The following is a 19,183-nucleotide window of genomic DNA, read 5'->3' as shown; positions in this document are numbered from 1 at the left end:
TTTCAATCTATGTTTATGGTTAACTACGATTAAGAATAATGAATTGTAATTTTAATAAATGAGCCCTTCAGTACTGATAACCAGGATTTTAGTTACCTATTTTTTCTTTCTTTACAGTACAGAAATGCAGGGTTGCACTACACCATTTCCCACAGAGGAAGTATGGCAGAAAACAGGTGGAATTTTACATATAAATGCCAAAAATGTGCTGGACAGAAAGGTTCAATAAACTTTTGGAACATTGACACCTCATTCACTTACATGAGGAAACCTTTTCTCATAGATGTTGACTAAACAGTTGTAAGAAGATTAACATGTAGAATTGGTTCTGAAACTAAATCAGTATTTATGAACTCCTCACATCTATGATCTCACCATAAAAGAACAGAAACAAGTTGTTGAGTTTGAAGAGTTAGCAACTTAAAATAAGGAAAAAGTTTCATATTCAAGAAGAAATCAAATTTCAACTTTATGATAAAATATGGGATGATTGCATGGGTAGGTGTGAAAAACCTCTCAGCTACCTCAAAGGGGAAAAGTGAAAGTAATACCCATCACCTCAGAGCTTATACCATCACAGACTTACACTCACTAAGTAGTACATGTAGCTTATTTGATAGGGAAGTTGTAGATCTGGTGAGTAGCCTACTTCTGTGCAGTGTAGCAGAGCAAAAGCAACAGAAGTTTAAAAGCATATATTACTACTCAATGTGGTGTAAGAATCAGCTGAACTCAGCCCCAAGCTGCATTCAGAATAAGCTTAGGCCTATATACATTTAGACATATGGAACTGGAAAGCTCACACCTTTACAATGTCAGACCAAGATTGGATGGCATGGGCTGATGACATAAATGAAAAGTTGACAAAACATACATCAGCCCCAGCAAGTTACACAGAGGGATGCAGAATGTGGACAGGTGCCTACACCATCAGTAAGCCAGGGGCACCAGCATATGGCATTATTTTCACAATGCTAACCTGGCAGCTAAGAGAAGAGGCAGCAGGCTCCACATTCTGACATATATGCTCTTCAAAGTATTGTGCAAAGTAAAGAAATCTTAAGGACCAAACCATTTGACATCTCATACATATGCCACAACAGCCTACATGTGGAGAGAGGTGTCACATCTCTCAACAGTGTCTTGCATTGAAACACAGCAGAGAGCCTTGAAAGTTTGATGGCACTTGCCAAGTTTATGGTCATCAGCTTGATTGCCTACTTCCCTGACTGAGTGATACTGTTTTAACTCATAACAGTGAGTGTGGATAGACTCAGTTTACAAATTACTGGCATCACTGATAAATATTGTCATCTTCATCATCAGTGAAGTTTTTCATCCTAGAGTAACTGGTCATGAATCAGTTGATCTTTCTTATAGATACTGGACTGGTTTATGTTTTTAGTTCTACCATGTAGCTTGTACTTTCTCTCTCTGAGTTGTGCTCTCCTCCATCTGTATGCTCTGCCTCTCTTACGTAATTCATCACATTGCTGTTTTCTTTGCATCTATTTCAGAGTCTGGATACATGGACTATTTGAGCTCACCTTTAATACTGCAGCTTCCATCTTCCTGGCTATGGTCTCTTCAGGCACATTACAGTATATGTTATGTGTATGGAACTGTAGTCCCTGTACTGACCAATGCACGAAAGTGTGGTACTATGTTTTGGATTGGTCACAGTGAAAGCCTTATTAATGACATCTGCTTTTGAGTGGAAGTCTCAAAACGAGTGGACCATAATCATTTGCTGCAGGTGGGTGTCTCAGATATTTTGTTTAGCTTCCTGCTGTCAGTGTGGGATATTAGCAGAGAACCCTTTGCTCATTTGGCATACATGGAAATGTGTACTTCCTGCCCCTCTTGCATACAAATGAATGCTTTTGGCAATATAAATGATTTCCACTGTAGTACTTTGCAAGGCATTCTAAACATGTTGATAAAGCGCTTTTGATATTTCAGATATAAGAAATTTATTGACCATAAAAATTGGCATTCAGTCCATCTCAGTAAAACAGACAATAAATCAATCATAAATACTTCGAAAATACATAAAAATCTGATTCCTAAAACGAAAAATTAAGACTACTATGTCCATGTTCTGACACATATATTTGGCCTATTTCCTACATAATTCATTGGCAAGATTGAGAATAGCCCTTTGCAAGAAAGAACGCCTGTATCTGTCGGTTCAGCATCTCATGACAATTAGTCTGCCTGTTTGATTGCTGTAATCTACCCGATGCCCCAGAGGATGTTGGGATGACATGATTGACTTCATATTACTCTGTGATACTCTGACAAGCTACTCATCTACTGAACTGAGGTCATGTGACCGACATATTTTCCTTGCTTTAGAAACTAGTCTACTTAACTTGGTCATGTCTCTAGCAGTAGTATTTTCACCCCACGCTGCTAAACAGAATGTAATGGTGGTCTTGATTGCTGATTTTAATATAGAACAGAGAAATAAGAGTTGGTCTAGTCCGAATAAATTAAGCTTCTGTAATAGGAACATACGCTGATTAGTTTTTGCTAGAATACGTTTTACATGTTCATCCCACTCTAATTTATCAGTGATGGTTTCTCCCAGGTATTTATAAGATTGTCAAGCGCTTCTTAGTCACAGTTTTTGCAGGAACATATCAGAGGAGAATACTGCTTTAATATAGTCAGTGCTCTGCGGAGTGACTTGAGTAGGTGAACTTGATCTAACAGGTTAAGTTCACTTTCAGAATGAGTAGTTACAGCCATTGTACTACTGAACCTTTTACATGCCTTGCCATCAGCATCAGTTGTGAGACACTTGACCATTAGTGGATTCTTACCTGTAAGTAATTTGGATTCACAAATCTTTCCACCATTTTGTTCATCTCCGAAATAGGGCATCTTTGCTGAACAGCCCTCATTGTCTGGACTTTGTACCTTGTGATCCCTTCTTCTTTGCATTTCACCCATTAAGCACAACTTGTTACTATGATGGTAACCAATAACAAATGTATCCATGGTGACATTCGCAACTATTACATCTCTGCATTGGCTTGCAGGAGCAAATGGAGTCTTACTTCTTGCATTATACGTAGAGGGTTGTGATATTGATGATCATATTCTGCCTGAATTGGAAAGTCTTTGGAGAGGCCATGCAGTTGCAGTGTCTTCTTAATTAGAACCCTCTTTTGTGCCATATTATTTTTGATTAATTTCTTTCATTACATGTTGGTACAAGCTGGTTGTAGTGTACTGACCACAGGACTGGGAAGAGACATGCTGTTGAGCAATCTACGAGCTGCACTTGAACTGCCCACTACTCAGAGGCAGCGGGGGCTACCCGTTCCTGGGAAAGGCATCCATACCTGGCGCTCATCCTGTAGTAAGTAATGTTTATATGTACATGCTATTGTGTCTGGGCTGGTAAAATATAATTCCTTATCCTAGGTTGACAGGGTCAGCTCTGTCTTTGTAGAGAGTTTCAGAGTATGTTTGGACTAGACCAAACCAACTGTGAATAGGAAATAACGGCTTTCAAACAGCATGTGTGTGTATTTGATTAGATGTGTGTGCGTGAAGCTATGGGGTTGGAATGGGATTTATTGTGATTGGTGATTACCCAGTATGTGAACATAGAGCATTCGATATTATTTATAATTCCTTTTGAAACAGGATTACTGGAGCATGGAGTTGATGGACAAATTTAGGAATGAGAGGAACACATGCAAGCAGTAAAGAGGAGAAGAAACAGTTAAGTGACACCTGTTCCACTGAAAAATAACCAAGTAGATGACCCAGCTAGCAAACAAAGGCATAAAATGTAAGTACAGGTATAACTTTTGAGAATGAAGCTCATCTTGAGGAAAATAGAAATGATTAAATAATTAACATACTTGACTAAAATTGCATTATGCAGTCCTATTCACAAATTTGATTTGATTTGTTTAGCACGTGAATATATTCAGTGTGATAGGAAGTCCTCTAAAAAACCTTCAGATGGCTTAACAAAGTAGAGGACTCCCTGTAAAGAAAAGGAAAAAGAAAACAAAATATATAAGAAAAAATGAACATGTTCAATTAATAAGATGCAATCATTTTTTGAATAAAGTTTCTTCTGAATGATTTTGCAGAAGGTTTATTTGTAATATTGTCTGATAGAGAATTCCATGTTTTGATTGTACGTGCCCTTAGTGATAACATCCCCATTGTAGAATTATACCTGTTATAATGTGCATTGCCTGAAGATCTGGTATTGTAATGATGAATATCACTGTTACATATTAAGTAGTCATTAAAAGCATTTGGTAACAGTCCATTCCATGCCTTATAAGCAAATGTAGCAAGGTTAACCCTAATAATGTCATCAGCTTTTAACAACTATAACACTTAAAAAGAGGATTTGTGTGGTCCCGTGGTTTGGCATACATGTGTGAGTTGGCGGACTGCTCTCTTCTGTGTAATACAAATGGGATTCAGATTGGTATATCTAGTACCAGACCATATGTTACAACAATACGTAATATGTGGCTGGACTAATGTCTGATCGAGAATCTTTAATATGTGTTGTGGCAGATAATGCTTAGGCTTAGCTAAAACACCGGTGTTTTTTGCAACTTTTTTACAGACAGTTGTAATGTGGTCACACCATTTAAGTTAATGATCTATATATACGCCTAAAAATCTAGTACTATTGACTTGTTGTAGTCATTTACTACCCATAGTAATATCAGCATTTCATGTAAAATTTTTAGAAGTATTAAAAACTATATAGTTTGTTTTATCAATATTCAATGATAATTTGTTGCCAGCGAACCAGTCGCTGAACTTGTCTAATTCAGTCGATACTTCAATATGAAATAAAGTTCTCAATTGTGATACGAAGAAAATATTTGTGTCGTCAGCAAACAAAACAACTTTAACTTTATCAGAAACATTGGTAATGTCATTAACATATAGGATAAAAAGCAATGGACCAAGTATAGAGCCTTGTGGCATACCACATTGAATTCTCTCCGGTTGGGAATGAGCATTTTTGTAGGATGTATATTGGTAGCGGTTTGCTAAGTAACTGTCGATCCAATTAAGAGGGGTTCCTCTTATGCCGTAACGATGTAATTTATTAAGCAGAATTGTGTGGTCTATTGTGTCAAAGGCCTTTGAGAGGTCCAGAAAAACCCCGACACAGGTACTATTCTTGTCAAGATTACTATACAAATTGTCAATGGCATCAGCTAATGCTAGCTCAGTGGAGTGTTCAGGACGGAATCCATACTGTTCCTGGCATAAAATGTATATATTTTGAAATAAAGTTAAAAATACGATTATACATAAGCCTTTCAACTATTTTGGAAAAACATGATAAGAGTGATATAGGTGGATAATTTTCAAAGTTTTCTGAATCCCCTTTCTTAAAGACAGGGATGACCTTGGCAATTTTTAGCATATCAGGAAAAATACTGGTATTGAACGACAAATTACAAATGTGGGTTAATGGTTTGGTAATAAATAGGATAACCTGTCTTACAATACCAGGCTTAAAATCATCGTATCCAGCTGCTTTATCGGGTTTCATGCAAGAGGCTGCTGTTTTTAACAACTCCTCCTCACTGACAGGATGAGAAAACATGGAATGAGTGTTAACATCAATGTTCACAGCTTCCTGTGATTTACGTTTGTGGTTGATTTTACTTGCCAGTGATGGCCCCAGATTGACGAAAAAGTCATTAAATTTATTAGCAATGTTAATCGGTTAGTCGGTGTTAATCTCTTTGTCACCATCCTTGAAAAAGAGGGATACGATGATTGTTTACGACCTTTATGGAGTAGTTGGTTCATGATATCCCATGTGCCTTTTGGGTTACTCCTTGCATTATCAAATTTATTGTTGAAATATAATTTTCTAGAAAATTTGATAACATGATTGAGCTTATTGCGATATTGAGAATAAATAGTTTTATTTACACCAGACGGGTTCTTAATATGTCTTTTAAATAGCTTATCTTTTCTTTTGATAGAAACTAGAATACCTGCAGTAATCCACAGGTGTCTCTTTCGACGTCTCTTAGATTTGGTGACGCATTGCTCAGGAAAGCATTGATTATATATGGCATTGAAATTGTTATAAAACATAGAATAGGCAATGTTTGCATCAGTTTGGGATGAAACATTTTCCCACGAAGCATCTCGGATTGTGGAGAAGAAATTCTGTACATTTGTTTTGCAGTAGTTCCTCACATACATAGGGCCCCTTTGCCTACTTTTGTGTATGGCAGTTTGGAGAAATAATGGATAATGGTCACTGAGATCGGTTACAAAGATACCAGTTATTAGTTTGCAGTCATCATTGGTTATAACATGATCTAAAAGAGTTGCAGAAGTGCAACCCACACGGGTAGGTTTGGTAATAGTAGGAAAAAATCCACTGGCATATAGTAAGTTTAAAAAGTCAGCAGATTTAATATTGTCAGCAAGATCAATATTATAATCACCCATAATGTACTTATGTCGTTCATTTGGGAGTTGGGTTAAAATTTTGTTTACGTGTGTCAGAAAAATATGCAGTGAACTTTTTGGAGGCCTATAAATTACGCCTATGGTATAATTTTTCATTGCTGATGTTATGTCAACCTCTATGAACATTGACAGAATCATTGAAAATGCTTATATCGTTTCTGAGTTTGACATTTAAATCGTTGTTATCAAATAAACAAACACCGCCACCTCTCCTTTCGGGACGATGCCTTTCAACAAGCGTATAGTTATTGATATGGATTAGGGGGGGATATATCTGCAGTAAGCCAGGTTTCGATAAATCCAATGACAGAGAAATCCTCCTTCAATAGAGACGTAAACGTAGTTATGTCGTCTAAGTTTTTGTTAAGGCTTCGACTATTATGGTGGAATAAAGACAATATGTGTTCGCTAGACATCTTGTTGTATGAGACAATATCGTAGTAATTGCATGCGATAGCTTCCTCCCCTGTTTCAAGGTATTTTGCAGCTTGCATCGCTATAAATAAATAAATGTATAACATGAACGCCATCATCTTTGCATAGGTTCTGCTGAAGAATCCTTTGTTCTGACATTTCTCGCTCTGCTGAGATTAGGAATAAATGTTTTCTTCTTTAGTCTGATAGTTTGAAAGCTGTCTTCGTCTAGGGATATTTGCCTTTTGTGGGGTTGGATGTTTCCCCTTTTTGTGCTTGCCCCCTCCATCCGCTGAGATCCAGTCTCCGGTTGTGTTCTCCGTTGTTCTACTACTTTTTGTGTTGGCAATGTCTTCTTTTGTTCAGTTCGCTGTTGTTGGTGGGTTTTCTTTGACTCCTGGTTAGGATTACTCGGGTGTCTGGAGTTCTCGTTATTGTTCTTCTTTGCTGTTGAATCTGTGTTTTGTTCGGATTTCTGTGCCCTGACCTCGTTAGCTTCTTGAATAGCGTGATCGTCCTGTTCAACTGACCCAGTGACTAATCCCTCAGACTGATATTGTGTTTCGTTTTCATGTGTATCTAGGGTCGAGCCAGCGTTTGTGTTGTCATGGCGATACTCTTCAAACCTCTCAGGACAATTAAAGCTTTTATGTCCAAGTTCTTGGCATTTAAAGCATCTGACCTTGGGGCAATTAGCTTCCCGGTGCCCTTGGACATCGCAAACTTTACATTTGTAGTTAGGACAGTTTCTCCTGATGTGATCGCTTTCCAAACACAGATTGCATACTTTAGTTTGACCATTGTGCTTTAAGTTCATATTAATCCTGTTAATTCTAATTGCGTAAGGCAAGCTCTTGTGTTCTTCAGGTAGTTCTAACTGTACATATCGTATTCCGTTCTCGATATTTGGGAATCTGGGGAAGGTCTTTCCTTTCCTTTCGCCTCTTATTTTACACCCATACTCACAAAGTTTTCCTGTTAGATCTTTGTCCTGTATGAATGAAGGTACTCCAAAAACACTAACAGTTAGGAACGTTCTGTTGACACCAGTAGAAACTGATTCCCATTCACGAGGAGTCCACTGTCCAAAATAAGATCAGCTTGTTCCTTTGCTTTTAATGTGATAATCCAGCATCCCAAAGATTTCACACAACTTGCAATTCCATCTCTACCAACATCATTCATGATAGCATACAAAATCTCAGTATCTTTATATGAACTGTCAGCAACTCTGATGCTACACTCCTTTAATTTCTCCACTGTCGCAGAATCCGTACTAACAATCTTGTAGGCTAATGAACGTCGCAAGACGTCATTGCCGAGATCTCCAGCGAAAAAAGTATTCCAAAATTGGAATAGAATAAAATTTTCTGCTAAATATTGTCTCAATTAGTGTCTCAAATAATACAATTTGCAATGATGTAGTGAAAACCACACTCTATTTAACCTCGGAGATCATTGGAAAGTAGAAAATATAAGAGCTCCTCAAGGAACAGTGTTAACAGGTTGACGGTTGGTTATCCAATAACGGTTGGTTATCCAATTTTTTGACTTCATGAAGTCAGACCAACTTAAAATTGATCTCAAGGATTGGGCTTTTTGATAGGTCTATTTATATGTAGAGATATGCACTAGTTAATTGCAATTTCAGCCCGCCAAACTAGTGTAGGGATATGCAATAGTTTATTTGCAATTTCAGCCCTCCAAACTAGTGTAGGGATATGCAATAGTTTATTTGCAATTTCAGCCCTCCAAACTAGTGTAGGGATATGCATTAATTTATTTGCAATGTGACCCTTCAAACTGGTGTAGGGATATGCATTAATTTATTTGCAATGTGACCCTTCAAACTGGTGTAGGGATATGCACTAGTTTATTTGCAATTTCAGCCTTCAAAACTCCAGGAAGTTGCGGGTAAGGAACCTGAAAAAGTTTGTGGTCAGGACCATTGACAACGTGGTTTATACACGAAATCTAAGATTTATGTATATATCCAAAAATATCAGTTATTTTTAATTAACTTTCTCTGCGTCAGTTTATCATCAAAAGCTCTATGAGGTAATAACATGTTTCATTTGTAACTTTTCTAAGATTTTGACTGATATGATGCGTTTTTTGTAGTTTGACGTGAAGTTAGCTGTTGCAGAAAATGTACGTTTGCAGTGTATGCTGAGGGCAGCTATGGAGACCAGGTACAATCAGGTAAGTTTGTTCCTTACTTTTTAAACCTCTTAGGTCCAAGCATGTGTTATATTATGTGATATGCCTGCTACTACTGTACTAGATGGAATCATTATTTCAGTATGTGAACGAAGACATTACAAGTATTCATATTTGCTTGCATTTCATTTTATATTGTAGGTGATTTCTGTTGGTAGACAGCATAAGGCTCGATAGGTTGTACATATTCTGCGGTATTTGCCAGTAGCACCCTCAGTTTTATCACAAGTTTTTGTAGTATAAGATGGCCGTGTCCATGTGTTCGATAAAGGTAACTGTTGTGTACATATTGTTGTTGGCGTTGGTACATAATAGTATTCCATGGCATTGGGATTAGTTGGTCATATGTACACTTAGAGTTGTAATAAATAAGCTGTATTGATTCCCTTCAGCTATCATCTATCGACAAAGCAAATATTTTTTTAGATGGTTATGGATTTTGGACAAATTTAAGATTTTATATCTTATTTTTTTTTTATCATATGTCGGTTATAGCCATGATTTTTAGAATAGAAGGTTAATTTTTGACATGAGATGCATTGTGGGTTGCATGGCATAAGCATTTAAATGAGCCTTCTACTCCTTAATATTAATAAAGGAGCCATTCACTCTTTAATATTTTCTGAGCATTAAAGGAGTGTTCCAACATTTAAAAGCTAGTTTATGATTTTATCAAGCATTGTTTATTACACATTTGTTTTCCTTTTCCTCCTATTTTTTGATGTAGAGCTTGCTAGTGGGGAACAAAATACCAGCGCTTAAAGAGAAAAACTGAGTTCTGCATTCCCATTTGCCATACTATATCTCCCCCCCACCCACCCCCCCCCCCCCTTGGATGTCGCAACCAGACTTCTCTAACCACCCAATCCTTTACATATAAACAATGTCCAATCAATTGCCAGGTAGTGTTTATAGAGTTATAGAACAACAGTGTTTGTTTCAATTATCAAGGAGACTTCTCTGCATATGCTGGTCTTCTCTACTGCTTTCAAATGCTAGCTAATGGCTAACTTGATCAATTGTCTTGCATTCTTTTCTTGATATAGTTTTGCCTTCTTTTGTGTAATCTAAATAATAAAGTCACTCACTGTTTTATTTAAAGGCAACAATGAACTAAGGGATTTTTTTTTGATCAACAGATAACTTCTGGAGATGAGTGGAATAACCCCAATGTTGGATGCTTCTCGGCCAAAAGATGTTTTTCTCATCAACTTCAAAGCAGTTGCTACATATTGATAGATAGTGTTCAAAGTTAAAAGTCTGCCAGAGCAATAGTAATAATAATAATAAATCCAGACCAGGTACTAAATGCATTTAACATGTGCACACTTCGGCATGATTCTTAGAGCAGGTTCTTTACTTGGATTTTGATCACTTTTTTGTAAGATCTTTAGCTTGACTTGTCACATTCGATTTGTTTTGATAGATACCTGGTTGACTTTATAAATTTGCTGACCACATAAAACAAAAGAAAAAGAAGAAAACAAACTACCTTAAAAGCAATGATGTCATAGACTATGGAGGATTTAAATGTTCTTTGAATATTCAATATGTTTGCCTAGCATTACCCTTCCTGCAAGTTGTTGACCAAAGCAAATCGTTAAAAGCAAAGATGTCATAGAATATGGAGGATTTTGAATTTTTTGCTTTGAATCTTGACAGGTCTCAACTATGAAATGTGGCCTATTGCCGATCAGTCAAGATGCCTTGATTTGTGGTGAGATCTCTATACTATGACTACACGGAGATCGTGGTCGAGGAGGAACAGAAGGATCAAATCATCAGGGCCCCTGGACCCAAAAAGAAGATCGTCTGCTGTGGTGGGTCCATAGAGGCGTACTTCCTAGCCCTCAACTGTGTAGCAGCATGTGAGATACAGGTAAAGAATTAGCTGGACTTGGTCCAACGTGGTCGGATTGCTTGTAAAACTTAGCAGTGTGAGGCCAAATGTTTTCTGGTTATGATACAGTTTGTTCATTCTCCTCCATTTCAGAATATTTTGGAGACCTGTGAAAGTTACAGAGTTTTCCTTTTTAAGCTGTTTTTTAAAGAGCCGGGAATGGGGTAAGGGGGGGGGGTTAGGGTTGAAAATGGACAAGATTAGTCAACTCGAAACACAAAGTAAATGGTATGGATTGAGTTAATCTTTGATATGACCCTCTCCTCTGAGAAAAGTTATCTGAAATTTTCAAACTGTTTCCAAACAATATAATCAAGTTGGAATTTTTATTGTCTTAGGAATGATTGTATCTCCTAGCCTACACAGAACTTGATTTTGCCATTAGCATAGTCTACTTCTGTATCAATATGTAGTCATTACACTCTCCTCAACTCTCTCCACCCCCGAAGATTCCGCTTCTGTACAAACTTTTGTTTGCTATTTCCTGAGTCAAACTAGGCTCTGAGTAACAGCAGAAAGCCACCCGCAATAGCAAAGCCTGCTCCATGAAATGAAAAGAAAATAACAGCGGTTGAAAAAGTATGTTTGACTGGAATAATTGCTAGTCTTGATGGGACTTGCCGACTCCAAATCGGTTTTATGGATTTGGATTAAGGCATAGTAGGGGATGTTTGCTTCTAACATGTATGTGCACTAATAATGTTGACATTCAGCGATAAAGTTCCCATAAAATTCTTTTCGATGTCTGACCCCAAGGGCAAGGTTACCCACCTGGGAGATGTGTTTCATTATTGACCTTGGAAACCAGGGTCTTTTGGCTAATGTAAATCCTTAGAAAAGCTACCAGTGGAAACTGTGGGAAAAATTTCCCTTAGAGATCATTCATGAAAGTCATAATTGAGTTTTCTATTTGTATGTCTTGAGGGTTCAGCAACACACTTTACTAGTGGGTTAGAATTTTAAAGTGGTGGGTGAAGTGGGGGGTGTTGATGGGCAGGAATGGGAGTACTTGGTCCTCTCTTCTCCCTGCAGCATCAAGAGTTGGTAGTCTGGGTTTTGTCAACCTACAATTTTATCAATCGGTGTGTGTGTGTGGTTTTTTTTGTCGAGTCTGGGTAACAAACAATGGTCGTTACAAAGCGGATTATCTGCTTTTTAATAGAGTTACCCTTACCTAACACGAATATAGTCAATAAGTATTCAAAAAGTATTCAAAGATTTCCTTAGTATTCAGAAAATTTACCATATAACACACAGTACAAAATAAGTATTCCAATACTAATACGAATAACTATACGCCTTCGTCAGAGCCAAAATATGTAAATGAGTGAAGTATTCGAATACCTGTTAGGTATTCAAATAGGTATTCAAATAGGTATTCGAATAGGTATTCGAGTAGATTTGGAATAGCTATTTAAATACTTAGCTCATTTACATATAAGTATTTGCTAATTTAAATAATTCGGCTCTGATGCATACTTATAGTTACTCGCATGTATTCTTATTCGCTAGTATTCAAATACTTGTATGCTAATTAGTTATTTTATGAAGGCTTAACAGGTTTCTGAATACTTACTCGAATACTTATTGAATACTTGTATGCTAATCAGTTCCAAGTAAGGAGAGTTAGGAATTTGGCCAGCTTGTTGTCCTAGTTATTGAATAAAACTCTCCAAACAAATAATGAGAATAACCAGAATTCTGAAGTCTCCTTTTTTATTCAACAACTATAAAATTACAAAACAAAACAAAACAAAAATAAAATACAGCTTCTTCAATTTCATGTATCTTGGAGCATTGGTGCACTTGTATGCAAACCGTTTGTTCATCTCTTGTGGCTGTGGCTCTGTCCACTGGTTTCTGCCACACATACTGTGAATGTACTCTGAACATAAAACAAATAGAAATAATTAATAATGATAGGGCACAAATATACATTGGCACAATAACCACCCACCAGAAACGGAAAATATAATATATAATATTCAGTGCATAAGACAGGGACGTCGCAACGCGGGGGAGAGATGGGTGGCTTTAGACCCCACTTTTTTTGCATGCAAGCATGTTTACACATGTCTTACAACATGTCACAAAGTTTATATATAACCTTACTAGCCCTCCCCCCCCTGTAATAATTATTAAAATGATGAAAAATTTGGCTCCTTGCATATAACCATATATGAAAAACAAATGTAATCACATTAAACCCTGCATGCCCAACACTTAAATGTTTTGCATTTTTATAACGCTATTTCAATGGTAAGTAAAATCTCTGTAGTACGGTAAGAGAAACGTCAGACTTGAACGTGAAGTTTGACTAGGTAAAAACTAGGAAAATCCAAGTACTGAATGTCCAAATAATTACCAAACATAGGCATTACCCCATGCACCCATAAGAATAAGCATAACTGTAGTAACCCTATAAGTTTAGGCCTAAACAAGAAATATACTACACATGTAGCCTTGTCTTATTTTAATTTGATTATTAATTTTATTAACTGCAAATATGCTGTTTATCGTGGCACAAGACAGGAGAAAATTAGAAGTTGAACTTGGTTATTGTGCCACTGTCAGAAAGTTTCAAATGATTACACATAGAAATGAAACAGAAAAAAGGTCAACATACCACTTATTTTGATGATTTTTCTAGAATACGGCCCCTTTCCTCTCCACTTTATCAAGCAGACTGCATTTTCAGTTGCATTTTCTTTGTCCATCACCGACTCTGTACTAACTTGTTGATCTTTCATCCAATAAATAACACATTTTTGAGGCTTGGTCTTCTTCGAAGGGTCAACAATATTTTCCATATTCTTGGATAACTGCAGCAAGTTCTGAACATTCGTTATTGGATATTTAGGCCTAGGCCTATCGCTGTGGGATAAAATTGATTTTCTTCCAAGTTTCAGCCTAATGTTAATAAAGTTCAGTCGGGCTGCAAGGACTGGAATAAATTTAGTCCGACTCAAAAACTGAAACATTTATTTCTGCTAACTCAAATTCAATCTGCTAATAAAAGTTGAATAACATTCAAGAGGAATAAATATCTATTCAAAAGGGAGTATTAAGCACAGAATACTAAAACAGTAAGTCTATGAATATGATCGATGAGATTTTGGAAAGGCTTCAGTTTTCAATCCTCCGCGGTATATTCAAATACTGCCGCGCCTGTGCACTTCACCTTGGCCAGAAAGCGTATTATAAATACTAATGTGATGACACTAACATCATGAAAGGAAAGCTGGGATGCTCCTGAGGGTCTTTGTAAGTTTGATGAGCTCAGCTTGCGCCCGCAGGCGTCCACAGGATTCTGTATCAAATCGTTTGGAGAAGAGGCTTATAAACACAAGTTCCATTTTCCTGATAGTGTTACAATGCTTCTATTGTACCTCATACATATTGTACATAATGCTTTTGCCTATTTGCTATCAAGGTGCCTTGCAGAATCCAGGCATTGGTTATATCCACCATAGAGAAGTTGACATCTTTTTGTTCATTAAAGAGCAAATTATCAAATAGCCAAGTTTGGTCCAGTTTTGTTGACAGACAATTTTTTTTTGTTGGATAGGAACGAATGAAGTATTACTGCCCAGACAGACAGTTGCTCAAATATTTGCCTGTTGAAGGAGAAGTGCATTTCTGTGTTTGTTCTGTAATGGCAGTATTTAGCTCTTTTGTCCCTTGACAGAGAGATGGAAGACAAAATGCTTCAATTGAGAAGGATTCAAAGGTTTCATCAAAAGGATGAAAGTTCAAACCGGATTTAAGCTAAAAACGACTCTTTAGTGGGTCTTGTATTTTTGAAGCATGAACGCCAAATGGATGGTTTCTTCGGCAAATCATGTACGATGTTGTCGTCCTCTTATATGAATTTTTTGAGTTTCATTCCTCGGATGGCATATACAAGATGACAAATATAAGAATCTCCTTAGTAGTGTTAGGACCAGCAGAGCAAAGTCAGCGACAAGAAACGACAAAGGAGGAATAAGAGAGATTAAAAGAGTCGCTCGTAAGACTTGTGTTCGATAATGTAACAACAAACTGCATTCAAACGCTTTACCGTATGCTAATTATTCATGACAGATACATGCCGTAGGCCTGGAGAATGTCATCCACCTACCGGATGAAGTCAGAGACAAGGTCGGCGAAGGGACTGCCAAGGACGCAGGAGGGGTCAGTGAGACAGGACACAAACTGAAGGTCGGTGAACTGGAGTTCGAAGCCATGATGAGACATTTGGACAATATGGTAAGATTTCAAAATGCAAAAATTCCAACTCACTTGGCCTGCAACATCTGTGCAGCAGACCAACTAGCCTTATTTGCATTAAAGATCTGGGCAGACATAGCAAGCATTTACTATGCTAATTGCCAACCGATGGCGTCGCTAGTTAACGTATGAGGTTTTTGATCATATGTGTACCAAGCTAATACGCTTTATTAAGTGAGATAATTCAGTGAGAAGTGAGTTGTAGGAAGTCAGTGTGGATAAGCAGGTAGCTTCGTTCAGTCAAAGTAAACAGCTGTGATGTATCAGGATGGTTGGATACACCATTTGATTTGATTTGTGTCTTACTAGAAACTCTAATTGTTACAGCTTGATACTCTCTTAGATTCAATATATATATATATATATATATATAGTATTGGCAAGCTCTTGACTTAATAATCAGAATGGTTTCATACGCTATTGAACATAATCCAAACTTTATCGGTTTGGGGAACTTCATGAAGCTCCCTACAAGTGATCTGTCGCACACCCCACCCATTTTGAAAATATTTTCAAGATCACCTGCATCCAAAATTGTGCAGTATTTCATGGAAATGGCATAGAAACAGAATGTTCCAATTAGTTTGTCCTGAATGCACCAAAGACAGCGAATGTGTGAGATTTTCAAAGAGATACTTGTGGAAGACTTGATATGTAATCATTTCATAAGTAAAACAGCAAAGAAGACAAAGATGGAGGAATGTTGTGCTGCTGATGTTAGATGTAAGAGTGACTTAGATCTGCAACCAGCACAAAAATTTGATCACAGGAACTTTTTAATTTGTTACAGGGTTACATAGCAGGCAACGTGTACGGCCAGCCGTTTGTGAGACACGAACTGAAGCCCAAGAGCGACGTCGCCTACCCAGCAGCCTCCACCAACTTCAACTACATCTACGACAACGAATTTGAGAAGAGCAGATACAAGTCACCGATCAAGATGTTGAACAGGAGGCAGGCAGAGGAGAAGACGAAATGGCTGAACACGCCAAACACATACTCCAAGGTGGAGGTAGCTCAAAAGTACGCCAACTGGGGAGAGAAAGGGGAAGACGAGGGCTACAAGACAAAGATACACCTGAGTAGTAGTGACATATAATTGGTGGTAGGCACATCATCCGTTTGACAGAATCACTCGACACAATCCTTAATTTTGGGCAATTTGGGGACTTTGACAATTCAAGACATCGAAGAGGCACTTGCCAAGGTGATGAAAATGTTTTGATTTTAGCACTTTCCAGAAACAAAAAAATCTAAATCTAAAATGTCCTACAGATGGAATTATCAGAAGTTAGTCATCCTTTGTTTGTTTGCTATTTATTTAGCAAATGTTTGATCTTTTCAGAGGGAGAACAGGGATAGAAGGGTTGTTGGGGGGAGGGGGAAGCGGGATTGTCACCATTCTGGACAATGTGATCCGGGGCGGTGATTTGTTTCAAATATTGATGGGGTACATTTGCTTGGGTGCAGGCGCGTAGCAACTTTCATCCCCCAAATTGTTCTCGTGCTTTGTGATATTTTGTATATTACTATCTAAGCGGAGTGCCACCATCGGTTGGCACGCAGCGTACAAGAAAATTTCTGGTTTTGATAGCCCCCAGATCACCGAAAATGGCACTTCTCAGGCTTGAAAATGACCAACCAGATGAACACTTTTGCCTGAGAACCAAGTTTTTTCCAAATAGTTTTTCTTTTCATCCAATACCTATTTTAAGATTGACACCAGTCACACATCATGTTGGACCTCATTGCATCTCCTGTGGATCATTGCTTTTGTAGGTAATACTACGTAACGGCCCACAATACCCGTCAGCCCCACTTTTTGAGGTTTTAAAGCCCATTATTTGTTCAGAATTTGAATAAACAAATTCACTTCAAACATGCCCATAATGTTGCACAAAACATCATCTATGGACAACCAATATAGAAAAACAACCTTCAACCACTAACAGACCGGTCAAAATTGCACGAGTAGAGGGAAGTATGATGAAGAATGTTGGTCAGGGAATCTTCGAAAATTCAGACACAGTTAATTTAATGGTGAACAAATATTAAAACCTCTTATAACAGCTACTATAAAACTTCGATATCATAAAAAAAATACAAAAAAAAAATCGAGGGGGGGCGGTCTCCCCCTTCTCCCCCTGGCTACGCCCCTGCGGTTAGAAATCTTGTAGGAAACAGGCCAAATGGAAACCCAGTGATTATGCGTCATCCACAACTCTTCTCTCTGGTTACATTTTTCACAGTGGGTAGGTGACAAGGACCCCAAGAGTGGTGATGCAGTCGCTATCACTGATCCACAACAGTTTGCAAGACAGGGACAAGATCATAAGGAGTACAAGAAGAAGGTTTAAACTGTACGCTGATGACGTTATACACTGTTATTTCTAATTGATTGTTTTATTTTTGTTATTTGTCACCACTTTCTCCTTCCTCTGACTTCTTTCCCATTTTTTCGCCTTTCCCCTAATTCGGTCTTCCGAGGAGTGAATGATGTATCTGGTATGTTATAGAAAAAGTGGTAAAAAAAAAAAGATAATGTAAAAGTGTATCAGTGGGTGTTGCCCTGGATTCGTTGAAGCGAACTCCCCACGTAGGTAGGGTTCTCCCCTTGTAGGGAGCGGACTCCCCATTTAGGGAGCCATTTCCACATGTAGGGAGGGTTCACCCAAGAAAGTTTTTAAGTTGTGCTATTTACTACTTGTGTATTTTTATGGTAGGTTGAAGCGGATGGGTGTATATTTCCTCACGCCCCCCTTCCCACCCAGGATCATTTTACACACAGCAGACCCTTAGCAAGCCTCAAAAATTTGCTGTGAGAACTTTAAACATTCTTAAATCTCTCCTCCTTAGTATCACTATTCAATGTCCTCTTAGTGTTATGTTATGTGTCTTCTTAGTGCTATGTTATGTGTTCTGTCATTCTGACATCTTTGATAGATGTCCCAAAGAGTGTCTGCCGGTGAAATTTCCGTAACCATATTACCCAGAAATGAAAAATTGATGAGGTCACACCTGCATCCAACAGAACGAGGCATTTAGCACTCATGCCACATGCTCCTTGCAGCTGGTGCCAGGACCGCGGTGGCAAAAGGCATGAATTTTTAATGCCTCGTCCTTAATGGCAGAGAGACTATGAATAGAAGTGTTATAATGTTACCAACGAGGATGTTGTCTACTCTTTGAATTTCAGATTAGGCAAGAGCGTTTTGGGGATAAGACGCACCCTGGACCCATCTCTGAAGTTCTGGCAGGTATAACTTATGGAGATGCTTGCAGAACACAGGTGCGTTGGAATTTTCCTTGTCTCTGGCCCCCTCTACCTTCCATTCTTTTCCCCACCCCCTCTGCATTTATCTATTAAGTCCACATTCTTAAAGGATATCTCTTGTTTTAGATAATGAAGAGCAGAGCCACCCACCTATTTCTGTTTATAGATTGTTTATGATTTGCATACTAGTATAAAGTATACCGACTTAGTTCGGTAGTATGTCAGCTGATAAGGCTTTTTGTTTCATGGACAAGACCGTAATAAGTTGGTGTAGGGTTACACAGCAGTTGTACGGGTATGCTACTGTAGACAAGGACAGAATAAAGCGCCCTCGCTACCTGTTGTGTTCTAACGTGTCTCATTCCAGCACAACAGTGTCCTGTTTCATTAAAGCTTTGACACTGGTTCGAGAGTAAACCACCTGTATCAGCCCGATGACCCTCTAGTAATATTGTAAACATTGATCAAGATCTAATAATATGGTAAAGTTTGATCAAGGTACCAGTTTACTTAAGAATAGAAAGTCTTTTTTGTTCTGTCTGTAGTTAGGTAATAGCTTGGCTGGCCTATCCCCCAATCCCAACAATAATTTTTATGTTATTTGA

At 37.9% G+C, this 19,183-nt stretch overlaps 3 protein-coding genes across 20 annotated transcripts in view; 2 read left to right on the top strand and 1 right to left on the bottom strand.

Annotated features, from left to right (window-relative positions):
• LOC139977967 (gamma-adducin-like) overlaps positions 1–19,183 on the top strand; it is a gene marked incomplete in the record, with an annotated part of 755,008 nt that overhangs the window by 210,093 nt on the left and 525,732 nt on the right.
• LOC139977959 (uncharacterized) overlaps positions 1–19,183 on the bottom strand; it is a 234,524-nt gene that overhangs the window by 159,356 nt on the left and 55,985 nt on the right. The gene's annotated exons all lie outside the window — the stretch shown is intronic.
• The window catches only part of LOC139977969 (gamma-adducin-like), a 52,435-nt gene that overhangs the window by 15,425 nt on the left and 17,827 nt on the right, over positions 1–19,183 (top strand). For 10 of the 18 annotated variants that reach the window (XM_071987864.1, XM_071987860.1, XM_071987852.1 and 7 more), the window contains 10 exons: positions 118–1,257; positions 1,518–1,756; positions 3,227–3,370; positions 3,661–3,808; positions 9,037–9,117; positions 10,275–11,014; positions 15,119–15,283; positions 16,095–16,511; positions 17,554–17,664; positions 18,501–18,593. In XM_071987864.1, the coding sequence (XP_071843965.1) occupies positions 15,260–15,283; positions 16,095–16,403 (333 nt within the window). In that variant the 5' untranslated portion in view covers positions 118–1,257; positions 1,518–1,756; positions 3,227–3,370; ... (2 more) ...; positions 10,275–11,014; positions 15,119–15,259 and the 3' untranslated portion in view covers positions 16,404–16,511; positions 17,554–17,664; positions 18,501–18,593. The remainder of the gene's footprint in view (positions 1–117; positions 1,258–1,517; positions 1,757–3,226; positions 3,371–3,660; positions 3,809–9,036; positions 9,118–10,274; positions 11,015–15,118; positions 15,284–16,094; positions 16,512–17,553; positions 17,665–18,500; positions 18,594–19,183) is intronic. The other 8 variants (XM_071987858.1, XM_071987857.1, XM_071987855.1 and 5 more) reach the window with 6 other exon arrangements.

Source organism: Apostichopus japonicus, chromosome 12 (genome assembly GCF_037975245.1).
Source record: "Apostichopus japonicus isolate 1M-3 chromosome 12, ASM3797524v1, whole genome shotgun sequence".
Lineage (NCBI taxonomy): Eukaryota > Metazoa > Echinodermata > Holothuroidea > Aspidochirotida > Stichopodidae > Apostichopus > Apostichopus japonicus.
The sequence above is the reverse complement of the archived record's forward strand: the minus strand, read 5'-3'. Positions and strand labels throughout refer to the sequence as shown.